At 34.0% G+C, this 13,376-nt stretch overlaps 2 protein-coding genes across 2 annotated transcripts; one reads left to right on the top strand and one right to left on the bottom strand.

The window, feature by feature from the left end:
- Positions 1–1,960: 1,960 nt before the first annotated feature.
- Positions 1,961–5,877, bottom strand: LOC134240413 (uncharacterized). Its single transcript, XM_062722504.1, has 6 exons — positions 5,708–5,877; positions 3,711–5,384; positions 3,482–3,570; positions 3,031–3,190; positions 2,622–2,827; positions 1,961–2,250 (listed from the first exon to the last, which is right to left on the bottom strand). Exons 1-6 carry the CDS (start codon positions 5,865–5,867, stop codon positions 2,020–2,022), a joined length of 2,520 nt encoding a protein of 839 aa, XP_062578488.1. The 5' UTR covers positions 5,868–5,877; the 3' UTR covers positions 1,961–2,019.
- Positions 5,878–5,992: 115 nt separating this feature from the next.
- LOC134240411 (uncharacterized) lies at positions 5,993–11,727 on the top strand. Its single transcript, XM_062722503.1, has 9 exons — positions 5,993–6,441; positions 6,749–7,832; positions 7,924–8,204; positions 9,422–9,619; positions 9,713–9,801; positions 9,978–10,240; positions 10,325–10,584; positions 10,734–10,820; positions 11,576–11,727. The coding sequence occupies exons 1-9, from the start codon at positions 6,270–6,272 to the stop codon at positions 11,662–11,664; spliced, it is 2,523 nt and encodes an 840-aa protein (XP_062578487.1). The 5' UTR covers positions 5,993–6,269; the 3' UTR covers positions 11,665–11,727.
- Positions 11,728–13,376: the final 1,649 nt, after the last annotated feature.

Genomic DNA, 13,376 nt, shown 5'->3' with positions numbered 1-13,376 from the left:
TTTTTTTTAGGGGGGGGGTTCAAAGTAATAATTTGTGAACTGCCCCACTCCCTCCTTCCTAAAATTTTTGAATCCGACATTAATACCTTTACGTTGTAGAATTTTATTTTTAATTCACCTCAATTTTTGAGTAATTACGAACAGTTCTATGGCGAATTGAACGATTGGCATGTCTGTATACGGATACAGCTTTCCGTCATCGCTAAAAATAAACCGTACATCGTTGATTTTTGCAGATACAGTTTTCTGCTCATTTGCATAAGAAACGCCCACAATAAGTGTTCTGTATCGCAGTTACAGTATGCTTGACTTCAAAGGAAAACTCGCCGGGTCATGTCACAAATTTTATATAATATTATTGATAATTGAGCAGATCCAAGGATATTCTTTTTGAATGAAAATTAAAAAAGGACCGTAGCAAAATTTACACAAATGACAGTTTAAATCTTGGTCGTATACATAAATAATTTGCTTAAAATAATTGACATTAAATAGTTGACATTAAATAGATGATGGGGTTCTTTATTCACAAAATCTCTATAGTCTTTGGAAATAATTTTTTTAACTATCTGTTGGAAATCCGATGGCACTTATCATGTGACTTGTTACGATTGCTAGTAATTTTCGGGTATGATGCATCTGAGAATGACAATTCCATACTTGCCTCGGGCAATTATATAGATTATTGAACAGTTTACAGTTTTTGAGCAGATCCAAGTTTCCAAGTAATAATATAATAAATTTACCTAAACCAAACGTACAGATATCATTCGCGGAGGTGAGCTTTTATATCTTCGATTACCTATGTTTATTTTTAAAATGAATCAATTAAATTTCTGTTCAAGGAAATAATAATCCTGAATATATTATTATCCTGAGTGTATAATCCTGAATTTAGAACCAAATACATATAATTAGAGAGAACTTTTAAACTTTACTCTTTGGTGCAAGGATTTTCACTAAAGTGGTAGAATTTTATGTTTGAATGAAACTTTTTGAGCTTTCTTTTCCTCTATCGTTGTTACAAAATGACACACCATTTCTTCAGAAAGAATAAAGGCTGCACTGAAATGATTTCTTCAGAGCAGTTCGTTTCAATTAAATTGGATATTTACTTTAGTTGTGAAATTTATTTGAATATATAATGAATACACACCAAAAAAAAGTTCTCAATAAATTGTCAACAGGTTTCACAATAATTTTATATTTATTCTTAAATATTTATTAAACATAACATGATTATATAGATTGAATCAGTGAAATTTACAAGGTAATAGAAACAAATCCTGGGGTTTTTTGGGTAAAGGTGTGCTCATAAATCTTAAATTAGAACGAATCCAAATTCACAAAAGTAGAAACATTTGATGTCTCCTATATAAATGTGTGCGTGTACTTTTATTGAAATAAAATGCAACATCATGGAGCAATTGGTTCTAATTGTTGTTTGATTGTTATATTTATGCGCCAGGATCGATAGGTCCGAGGCGTATATTGTTTTTGTCCTGTCTGTCTGTCTGTTTGTTTGTCCCCAAACTTTAACCTTCGCCATAACTTTTGAACCATGAAAGATAGAGACGTCATATTTAGTATGCATACTCCACTAATTAAGCTCTTTCAAATGACACCAAGGTCAATGACCTTGGGACCTTGACTGTGACCTATATGCTAAAAATAGCTTTTTTCGAACTTTGTTGCTGCCGGGCGCATAGTGTTTCACAAACACATCTTGTTTATTTTTGTAATTTTTTTTTTTGGTAACTTCTCTTTAGATACATTTTTGTAAGTGAAGTCAAAATGCAAAAAAAAAATTAAACTATACTATACGTAGTATGAAATAAATTTGTATTATTCTAAAGATAATCAATGTTCTAAAGAAGAGCTTCCATCCCACTTGTACATATATACATGATGAATTTCATCTTTAGATACAGATTATCATTCAAATAAAAACAATCCATCATAATCTTCCATTTTTTATTACTCAGTTTTTAAAAACATATAAGTACATTCAACATTATTTTAATTGTTTGATTCTATTTCGAAAGCAGTGTTTACAGTGCCGTTCATATGATTTTCTCCATTCTTCGTAGCATGTTTTTCCGTAAGTTTGTCTAGGATTCCTAAAACTGTAGATTTTGGCGTGAGGCCAATTCTAAAGAAGCCGAGTTTCCAATTATCTATGTCACGGCAGTCCACCACCGTTGAAATTGCGTTTTCTCTAGAAGGACCGTCACACAAGATGCCGTCACACTGCAACAGTACATGGTTTAATTATAAAGTAGCTTTAATTACGCTTTGTAGTTCCAGAGATAGAAATAATATTTTGATACTGAAGCCTCTCTGACAGGAACCGTTGATTGGCATTTTCAATCAACCACCCTCAAATAAAAATGGTTTATTATCATAATGAATATTTACAGTTGCCGTTTTAAAATCTCATGTAAGATTTGGGGTAAAATAAAATCTACAATGAAAATTAGGAATACAATACAATGTATGAAATGTAAAAATATCTTTTTATATATATCTATATATTTCAATAAAATGAAGAGTCATGTCTTAATTAAATAAAGATTAACATATTTATCCCACAGTTGATTCCTGTATGATTTATTTATTACCATTTTAACTCCAAGTTTTGCCAAAACCTGGAGGTGGTGCGTGGTATCTCCCTCCCCTGTCGGGTTTGCTGACGTCACAGTTACCGGTCCACACTGGTCAATAAGATGACAGGTTATAGTACTATCTGGAATTCGGAGAGCGATGCTATCTGGACGACCAACGTACTTTTCCGATTCTCCAAGACCCAAAGATTTTACCCATTCTCCTGGGGAAAAAGAACCGTTTTCATGCCGTGATATAATGATAAATAACATATATACAATTGATCTTAGCTATGCCTTTTTTTTTTGCAAGCTTAATAATTCTCTTCAGAATTATTTGTGTCAAAATATTTTACCACATTTCTTTTAAAAAGATTAAAATAATTTTCCCCAAATTATTTAGAAAACATGGAAGAAATGAGTTAACCTCTCTTAACAACGACGGACACATTTGATGGCCATATTTCATGTAGGAAGTCCCATAGAAGTGAGCTGAATTCGTGGCGAGCAGCCTCTATTTGTTTGAAGTTGGATATCCATACTGACATCGGTCTATCTTCCGCCTGTTTTTTCGTCTTGTATGCTCTCTGCAAAAAAGGTCATGATTTTGCTGCAAGTTTTAAATCTACTTCAGACATCTGAAATATCTAACCCATTTTACATTAAGAGTGACTGTAAAATAGATAATAGTGACAATCACCATTGTACTAACTCAATGAATTTCAAATATGTCTGTGACGAGTTTCTCTTACGTAATTTTGATGTCAAATATTCCCAATTTCATCATCTTCAGCTCAAGTTTCATAGCATGCACCATTTTTTAATACTTTAAAGCAAAATAAAACTTCATTATTTCTGTATGTGAACAAAAGTAGTACCTCAACAGCTTTAGGTTGATGACAGCAAGCAACTAGAATGTACACTGTATCTGTAGGAATTCCACATATACCACCAGCCTTCAGTTTGTCTATAGAGAGGGAACAATATCCAAGGGTTAACGTGAGCACTATACAAGAATATCTTTTTCTTATTGGATAAATACTCAGTAGTCAAATTATTGAGAGAGAGAGAGAGAGAGAGAGAGAGAGAGAGAGAGAGAGAGATTACCTGCTATTTCTTTTACACCTCTCGCTCTTCTTGATGATGCCCACAGAATCTGGTCATTATACTTTGTTACTTTACTGATTTGTAGAAGAGGTTTTCCAAGAGGTAATACTTCTCTCCCAAAGGACAAATTAAAGGTCGATGATAAGAAAGCGTAAAAAAGGAACAGAGAAAACAAAACTGCAGCCGTCCTCTGGTAAATGAATCCATCAGATACCCCAAGCACTTGCAGAAGAGTTGTTAACATAAAGAGAGCAAAACATGAAGATATACCAATCCAAGTTTTACTGACAGTTATTGACATGCCCATAAACAATACACCTACCAATAGAAAACCGCTTACTCCAACCCCAAAAGATATCCCTGACTCGGTTCCTATAAGGTCCAATGACATTAAACTTCCCCAGACGGACCAAAACGAGGCAAAAGTGAGAAAAACTGAACTTTCGAAAGTCTTTCCTCTAGAAAAACCAACAAAGCCTACAACGAATTGAATGAAACCTCCAAAAATTAATTGCCAAGGCAGAGAAAGCAATAGTGTGTCACGTGGAGCCCAGACAAAAGAAAGTATGCTGATAATATTGGAGAAATAGCCTACATTTTCCAAAGAAGCATATTTAGAAAAACCAAGCATTGAGTCAGACTCAAACACGTTTTTGGAATTCACTACATCCACTTTATTTTCAGCGAAAATTTTTTGCTTACAAAAATTTTGCCATAGTTTAGAAAATCGGTTTTGTCCAACAGGAAACTGAATTTTAAACGAGAAGGACTTCATCAAAACCGCGATATACCCGTACATATAAAGAACAAAACAAATCCAAGTAAAAACTGTTAACGAAACATCGTGATTAAAGGTTAAACTTAACACAAAACCCGAAAGAAACACATATTCTAACGATAGCAAAATTTCTAAGTGTAAGGATACAGCACCTATCGTAAGAAGAATTATAGTCAGTGGGATAGAAATGGCCAGAAAAAGAATTTCCGAATAACCTTTTATAACTGCCATATACATAGACCCACCTAGAGAAACCCAGAACAGACCATCAACAATAGAATACATGGATACGATAATGCTACCTCTTCTTACCCCATTTATTCCATGAAGAAGGAGAAAGAACCCGGATGCTAATGGCCAAATAAAACTAATGGCAGTATCATCTATTATTGTAGTACTATAAAAGACCCATGGGGAAAGTGAAAGAACATTTAAAGCATATCTGATAACTTTTTTATCGTCAAAGTCAGTTTTATTATCTGAGGGGTTCGTTTGTATATCCCCAGCAAAATGTTCTAATGCAGTCCTAACACTGACGTAGGCAGTCAGGAAGGCTAACCAGAGGAACAATAAACTTTGACCTTTAAAGTTTGTCCACGTGTTAATGATAACAGACACTGATATCAAAGACGACGCAAACATGAAAACAACTAGATCCTTCTTGTGGTTATGTATAATCAAACAAACAGAGAAAATAGCAAACAGAAGTATATGAACCCCATGACCCGGAAGTAATGCGTCGCTCTGTGAATACGGTTCGACTGAAACATTTCTTTCGTATAACTTTGGGGTGACCTCTTCTGAAATATTTGAGAGACCAACTGCAGTCCAGGTGGTACACACGATAAGTAGAACAGTGGCTGTGATTGCTGTGTTCCTTGAAGGTCTTGTGAAAACTGTAGAGAAAACATTTTATTTGCAACAGTTTTCAACTCAGAAATCCTATAATTTTTTTTTCTAAAATCATTTTTATTGCCAAAAAGAAATGGAAACAAAAATAAAGAATGTCCATATCCTTCCAGGAAGAAAAAATAAGCAAGCAAACAAACAAAAACCACTGAAAAAGCACTTTTTTAATTTAGTGTGGAAAAATAGCATTCCTAGTCATATGACCAAAAGTTAAGAGACCAAATTCATAATCAAATACTTTATCAAAATTTCAAAAATTGTAATATTGAATTTCAATTTATACATAATGGAAAACAATGCAAAGACTTACCGCACAAAGCCGCAAGAGCAGAAAGTATCAACTCGGCAGTCCCTATAATAAGTGGAGTCAATAGGAATAAGCCTTCTGTTTCAAATGTTAGAAAATTAACCGTTTGTAAAACGAAAAGAATACTGAGCGATATTAATGAACTCGAAATAGCAGAAGACATTATTCTATCTCTATATTAGGTTGGGTTTATAGAATAATGTGCATGAGCTCTATATAATTGCAGATTGTATTATTCATCTTTATTAGGGGCGGAGATTTACATTTTATTTTAACCCACTTGCTATCGGATTCGGGTTTGCTCTTCCTTGTCCAAGAAAGTTAATTCATTGGACAACTAAACATAGCGCTTAGTTAGTAAGATCCATGGAATTCTTAATTTAGAAACGACTTCACATTTCCCTTTAAAAGGTAAACGGGAAGGTATTTCCACATGTTAAAGTTTATTAGTGTTATCATTTGATTTGGCCCTCTGTATCAAAGAAGAAAAGACGGAAAAAAGAACAAATGTATAAGGCAGGCTGTAGACTTAACTCGCTTTAAATTTGTCCACCAAATAATCTCCATGAATTTGAAGACAGCGAGCAGCGGTCGTTCGGAGCCTTTTGCGGCCGTGCTTTACTCGGAGCCCGTTGCTCTAGGATTAATATGTAATATTGTTTCAGCATATGTTGTTGCTGTCGGAAACATAATTCAAGGGAATGAAGATATTTCAGAGCTGGCTGTGATCGTTGCAGGTGAAGTTTCTTTTTTTAAATACTCAGTATTGAACTTATCTCATAGTATTTATTTTTAAATATTGAAGATGAGTTTATTTATCCCATGTTTGGAAAGCTGAAGATTTGTTCTTTAAAATCGATATGTATTTATTACAAACATTTATCAAGAATTCATTTACAAACAGTATTTGTCAAATTTCTCGTTAAATATTATTATAAGAAAACAAGTAATTCATTTAATTTTTTATATTAACGATTCATACATGTATAGTTACGGTAATTGTTAAATTTCCCGTTAAATGCATCTAATTCAAAACTGTTTCAGGCGCCCATTTGATTCTGATTGGTGGATTCCTTCAGTTAACATCCGGAATATTGAGTTTCCGTAGAAATGATCACCTGACAGGAACAGCCCTCACTGTTTTCGCTACACTATGGACATTCCAAGGCTTTGCAAATATTGTTATGAAAAACAGTAGTGATGTTACAAAAACTGCACTACCTGTTCTTGTTGCTTATGGCACTATCGCTTCGTCACTATTCGTGTGTTCCTTGTTTATTAATTTTATCATACCCCCTGTTTTAGTTGCCATGACGTTAACTCTTATATTTGAGTCTGTAGGTCTTTTCTACGATTGGGGTAAGAAAACTGCTGTTGCATTTGAACTTATAATCGTTCTCACGGCTATCTATGCAGTGCTTGTTATAACAACAAAGGGTATAAGTCAGAGATATATCTTACCAGGCTTTGGAAATGCGCCTATAGACCCATTGCTTATAAAAAGAAATGTAAAAGGGTCTAATAACAAGGAAAAACGAAAGAACACTAAATATGCTGAACCAATGGGGATGGGCTACATGGGAAGTATCTTACCAGCCACTGTGGTATGTTTTCTTGGTCTTGGGTACTTCGAGAATATGGAGGTCCCAATCATTGGTATTGTTTGTGGCTCTCTCTTGCAGCTTCTGGCAAGTTATTATTCTTTTCTTCGAGGTGATTTCTTTAACAGTGTTCAGTTCATGTTTCACTTCATATTTTGGACGTCAAAGTCTTGCTTCTTTTATCTTTTGTCATCGAATCAGATGACATCGACTGTAGATTATTACGGTTCTTGGGGAGCAGTGTTGGCTTTGGTATTCATAACAGTGTGTTCTTCCACCCAGCCAATTGTTGTTTTTATATATAATTGTCTTCTAACCTTAACATCTGTGTTATCTGTAGAACACATTCCTCAGTCCATTCAGTATTACACGTTTGGGATTTCTGCCCTTTTGTTATGGATATTCACAGTATACATTTCCACTGCGTTTCTTCTTAATTCTTGCGCTGAGAAGCCTGTTTTATTCGTTGGATCAGAGTTAGTGTCCGAAGAACGTTTATTCTTCTGTTGCAAGAAGATAATAAAAAGGTAAGATTCTTTACGTCACTTATCGTATTTATGACGATTTCCATGCAACTCATTTATTTATATGCCCTGATAAACTCTGCATTATCTGCAGGGATGAAGAAGAGAATGATACTACAGAAGATGAGGATGAAGAAAAAAGAGTTCAGATAATCGACACTCTATTTTTCCTCAGCAATATGGTAGCAGCAATTGCCTTGTCGCCTTTAGAAATAGCCAATCAGAGAGCATCATTGTCGTTTCTGCTGAGTGCTGGTGTTGTTGGAAATGCTGTAAATGCTCGTTACTCCTATGCAAGTGCAAGTTTTTCGCGAACCTTTGTGTGTTTGACTGGAAGTGTGATTTGGTCGGCCTGGTCAGTTTACATATTTCAAGGTATGCAAACAGACTGTTGAATTCTGCATTTTTAATCATCAAATTGACATTGAATATTTAAGTAACATTTAAAAAAAAATACCATCTTCAACATATTTTCAAAATGTCATCTTATCATACATACCCCACAAATTATGTCAAACTGACTCTTTACTTCTAGTGCCGACTGGTGGTATTTTAAAAGCATTTTAAACATATTCTCCGAATTCAACCCCAATTTATCCTAGCATACCCCATCCCGAAGTCTTCTTTCTGTACAATCAGTTGTCTCATTTTTTGTGAACTTTCTTAACTCACACAATCTTTTCTGATTGAAATTTGTCTCTTCATGTCTTTGTTTTTGTGTTTTTATGTGATTAGTCATAGTAATATAGCATCTTCCTCATGTAGTGCAGATTCAAATTTATTCAGATCATGAGCCTGGGGTGCCACAATAGGAAGTTAAACTTTTGCAAAGGAATATTTATGAAAATTCTTTTTTATGTTTCCTCAGGCTGCACAATCTCACCGCAGCTCTTTAAGGACAGCTGATACAAACAAAAAATGGATGCCTGGATTGGCATATATTTTTTTTACCTAATTTCATTGCAAATGATGCAAATAATAAATATCTAGAATATAAAGAAATTGTAAACCTCCTGTGATGTTCAAAATTCTACCCTTCTGAAACCATCCTAATTATTCTATACAAATATTTTTCACTTCAAACTCCATTTTTGCGCAACTTTGTGCAACTTAATCATTTTATTCATTAAAACATGACCAAGTTGTAATTGTCAAAATTTTTGACAGAAGTTTGTATCATCTGTCCTTAATTTTTTTTTCCTGCAACAACAAATCCATGCTCATTTTTATTGATATGGAAAAATTCTTAGATAGTGTAAATTTAAATTTGTTCAAATCAAGATCCTATTGGTGTAACGGGTCACAAAGATTATATATATATACTAAGGTGTGTGTATTGGAAAAATCTCTTCAAGAACACCAAAGCTATTTTTATGGAAGCATTGTCAATTATAGTCAGGTAGTGAAGATTCATGTTTCTTCCATACACACCTCAGGAGGGAAGAGTAAGGGACACAATAGGTCTTCGGAACACAGGTGAGCTTTGTAGTTCATGAGCCTCTTGTCCTTTATCACAAAAAGACAAACAAGATGTTGTGAAGTTAATGCTTACATATGAACTTATTTATATCATCGGATATTAATAATTGTAGTTACAGGGATTGGTGGAGAAAGTGCAGTAGCGATCACCAGTGTGGGCCTGTGTGTCCTCTCCCTGGTAGTGACCTTCAGCATGCCAAGGACGTGGACAGTGCTGGTCGTCTGCCTTCTGATTCACTCTATTTCCATCATCACAAAGGTTTACAATGCGGAAGCTCGATATTATCCACTGGTATCGTCAGTTTTAGTTGGTATGTAGACAGTCTCCGGGCATCAAGGAATGTTATTCAAATGACGGGAAACGCTAAACGTTTTATTTAATTTGCTTATTTTTCATTACATAGGCTTGGCTGGTCTTTATGGATTCATTTTGTACCTCGGAAAAGGGATTTCAAATAAAAGATTGTTTCCTGAGGGCAAACCATTGCTAAAGGTAAATAAATAAGGTAACAGTTTGCATAGAAATAAAGTCATATGTGATTTAACATAACGATTTCTTGCCAATGTCCGCATACCACCATTTCTTTTTCTTTTCTTTTTTGTAAAGTATATATATAAATTGAAAGCTGGATCTGAAATATATATATTTTTTTGAAAAAAATTTTGTAGATGAGAAAACCAAAAATGTCAAAGTTGCCTTGTCAAACATTTCGGTCACGAATTGCAAGTGACATGATTAAAGCTGCTGAAGTCCTTAAATACGGTGACGTCATCGGTGTTCCCACGGACACCGTGTACGCCCTCGCTGGATCATGTACCAAACCTGAATCGATCTCCAAAATATACCATATTAAAGGAAGACCGCCAGAGAAACCAATTTGTCTCTGTATTTCTAATCTTGAACAGCTAAGGGCAGCCAATCCACCCTTTAGGTAATGCAGATCAAGAGAAAACGTCAAATAAAAGAAATTAAAAAAGTAAGACATCGTTATTTTCTTTAACGTTTTTCTTTTTAGTCCCTTGCTGTGGAGATTCATGGACAAATGTTACCCGGGAGGAATCACGTGCGTTGTCAAGAAAGGTGATTGGCTGCAGAATCTGGGAGTTGGGGAGGCAGTAGAATATGTTGGGACAGAAGAAAGTGTGGCCATCCGGGTCCCTGACAGTTCCGTACTGTCCTACTTAGTCAGTCTGACGGGTCCGTTATCTATAACTTCTGCCAACCCTAGCGGGGAGCCGGACAGTACACATCACAGTACAGTTCTCGATACTCTGGGTAAAGAATGATTGATTGATTTTTGTTGAAAATAATCACATATTGATGTTAATTTAAGAACAGACCTAGAACTCGTAATACTATTATGAAGTTTGAAATGGTTAAAATGTTCAGTGGGGTTCATGAACTATGATATTTTAATTAATCAGGTGAAAAATTAGCTGGGGTGGTGTGTGATGATGAGTCAAATGAAACTGTAGCTTCCACTGTGGTCAACTGCATGAAGATTGATGAAGGTAGTTCTAAAGCTTTAAATTTCATACTTAAAGATTTTATAACGCAGAACAAAAAGGCATGATAACACGAAGTAAAAGGGTATGAATAATTACGCAAAAGACAGCGTATGATATTGTGAAATGAAGTGTTATCATGCCCCTCAAAAAAAACATACTTTTTTGAATGCCTAAGATTGCAAATTCAAGAATTTCAACGCAAAAAAGGCTTCAACATGTGTTACATCGCGAAGTAAAAGGTCTAGTAATTCATGGTAAAAATACGTCTTTCAAAAAGACGTAATAACGCAAAAGAAAAATTGATATGAACGCAAATAAAGGCGTTAATATGCTTTCAAAATACGTTATATAAATAGAGAGAAATAGCGTTATTAAATACAAGACACTATGAAAAGGAGTATTAAAATATGCTTTCTAAAAGGTTTTATAAATAACACCCTTTCATTTCGCGTCGTTACCCCATTTACTTTCCTTGATAACGCCATTTTGAAAGGCGTTGAAACACATTTCACATTGCTTTATATTACGTCATTTGATTCGCGGTATTCGCGGTCACCAGTTTGAAACAGGTCTACTTTATAACACCTTTGATTCGCGTTATTGTCCCTTATTGTCCCTTTTTGCTTTGCGTTATATATATTGAAATCTTTCTACTGCTATTTATTTTTTTTCCAATTTGTTCCTAAAACGTTTTAATTGTAATTAGAAAATACTTCAAAATAGACATAACAGAAACTAACACCATATCTGTTTTGTAGGTGTCATTTCTTACTTTCGAGTCGGATGTGTCCCACAAGAGATCGTTGATAAACTGTTTGATGATGTGAAGAAAGAAATCCAAGCGTAGAAGGGGAAATAAAAAACATTATAAGTCTAATAAGTTCGAAACAGTATTATTGAAAATAATTCAGGGCCAATAAATGAATAATAATAAAAAATATATACAGTATTTTTATACTATTTTATTATATCCTCATTATTCTACAATATGGACGACATGCAGTATATAATCTACTTATATTTCCTTAGTTATTTCATCAGAAAAATAAAAGTGAAACACACTAAGTATATTCAAATATCAGCCCTTATATCTGAAATATGCTTGTTCCAAACTTTAAGTAATAGTATCTTCAAATAAAGTAAAGATATCTATACGACTTAAATGAAATACATGTATATGGATAAAACGAACAGTATTCAAGATCAAAGTCCATTTGGAGCAGAGCAAACACGGACCTCTAAAACATCAGAGGTGGGATAAGGTGCCATGGAAGAGTAAACATCCCCTGCAGACCGGTCACACCCGCCGTGTGCTTCTTGTTATGATCGGGAAATAACAAAAAAATCAATGCAGTCAACAATTCAGTGTGTAAATAATTGCCATCTGTTAACTTGTTAAGGTTTTGCCAAAGATCAAAATGCCCAAAAATTATTTTTACAAAAGCTCCAAAACTTTGTAGTTTATAAAGTTAAAACTCTTATACAGTAACATAAATATATCAGTGGTTAACAGATAAAAAGTATCACTTGATAACAACTACTTAAAAAAAAAGATATTTATCGAGAAAAAAATCCTTTTTAAAAAATAAAAATGCATATATTTAAATTCTGTACTGTTTCATCAAAGCCATCAATGCAGAAACATAATGTTTATCAATGAAGGGCAAGTTGGACTTCGATAGCCTATAGAAAGTTGTTTTCCCTGTTTATTTTGTCCAAATGTTAAGATTTGAAACCGAAAGTACATTGCAAATGACGGATCTTGTCCTTCATTGATAAAGTTATATTATTTCTGCAATGATGGTTTTCACTAAAAGTACAGAATTAAGCAGGTGCATGCATTTTTTTTTTTTGGTAAAGATGCATTTTCTTGATACATTCTTCCTCAAAAAAAATATATATATATTTAAATATTTGTTTTCAAGTTATACTTTCTATCTGTTAATCAATTATATATTTATAAACTCTCAAAGTTTTAACTTTATACCTCTCATAGTTTTAGAGCTATTGTAAAAATAATTTTTTGGACATCTTGACCCTTGGCAAAACCTTAATGATCAATTGTATTTGCCGACAAGGTCACTGTATCGACTTCTGTTATTCTTGTTTCAGAAACGTGTGTGTCAATAACTTACCTTGTTTAAAAAAATTTTCATACGGATAGTATTCTTGCGTATTGAATCAGTTCATAGATATAAACTCCGTATGCAGGTGAGGAAGGTATATTGCTCCATATGTACGAACTTGACGACTGAAAAGTTAAAGTCATCGTTTGCCATAAGACTCTGTTGTTAGAATACCATTAACGTCTTTCTTAAGTAGAATATCAAAATATGAAACAGATGTGTCAGACTCTGTGGTATCTTTTATTTCAAGCTCACCGGGATATATCGAATCGTCATAAGAATGGAAATAACCATTGTCAATTGACAATACGTCGTCATTATGATCATATCTAAATGTAGACTTCAAGGCCATAGCGAGTACTCTAGCTCTTCTTTTTACGTATAAGATGTTGGGCAAATTCTCTTCGTATGTATGGCACGCCAAATTCACAAA

The sequence above is a fragment of the Saccostrea cucullata genome, unplaced genomic scaffold (assembly GCF_032062105.1).
Source record: "Saccostrea cucullata isolate Sc308-1 unplaced genomic scaffold, CSIRO_AGI_Scuc_v1 ctg246, whole genome shotgun sequence".
Taxonomy (NCBI): domain Eukaryota; kingdom Metazoa; phylum Mollusca; class Bivalvia; order Ostreida; family Ostreidae; genus Saccostrea; species Saccostrea cuccullata.
This window is presented reverse-complemented; position numbering and strand designations above follow the sequence as displayed.

Coding starts and splice junctions, on each gene's coding strand:
- LOC134240413 (XM_062722504.1), bottom strand. CDS start 5,867: ATGTCTTCTGCTATTTCGAGTTCATTAATATCGCTCAGTATTCTTTTC. Junction 2,828..3,030: donor GTCCGTCGTTGTTAAGAGAG/GTTAACTCATTT, acceptor CTTTTTCCCCAG/GAGAATGGGTAAAATCTTTG. Junction 2,251..2,621: donor CAAAACTTGGAGTTAAAATG/GTAATAAATAAA, acceptor GTACTGTTGCAG/TGTGACGGCATCTTGTGTGA.
- LOC134240411 (XM_062722503.1), top strand. CDS start 6,270: ATGAATTTGAAGACAGCGAGCAGCGGTCGTTCGGAGCCTTTTGCGGCC. Junction 9,802..9,977: donor AGGGCAAACCATTGCTAAAG/GTAAATAAATAA, acceptor AAAATTTTGTAG/ATGAGAAAACCAAAAATGTC. Junction 10,585..10,733: donor TACAGTTCTCGATACTCTGG/GTAAAGAATGAT, acceptor TTAATTAATCAG/GTGAAAAATTAGCTGGGGTG.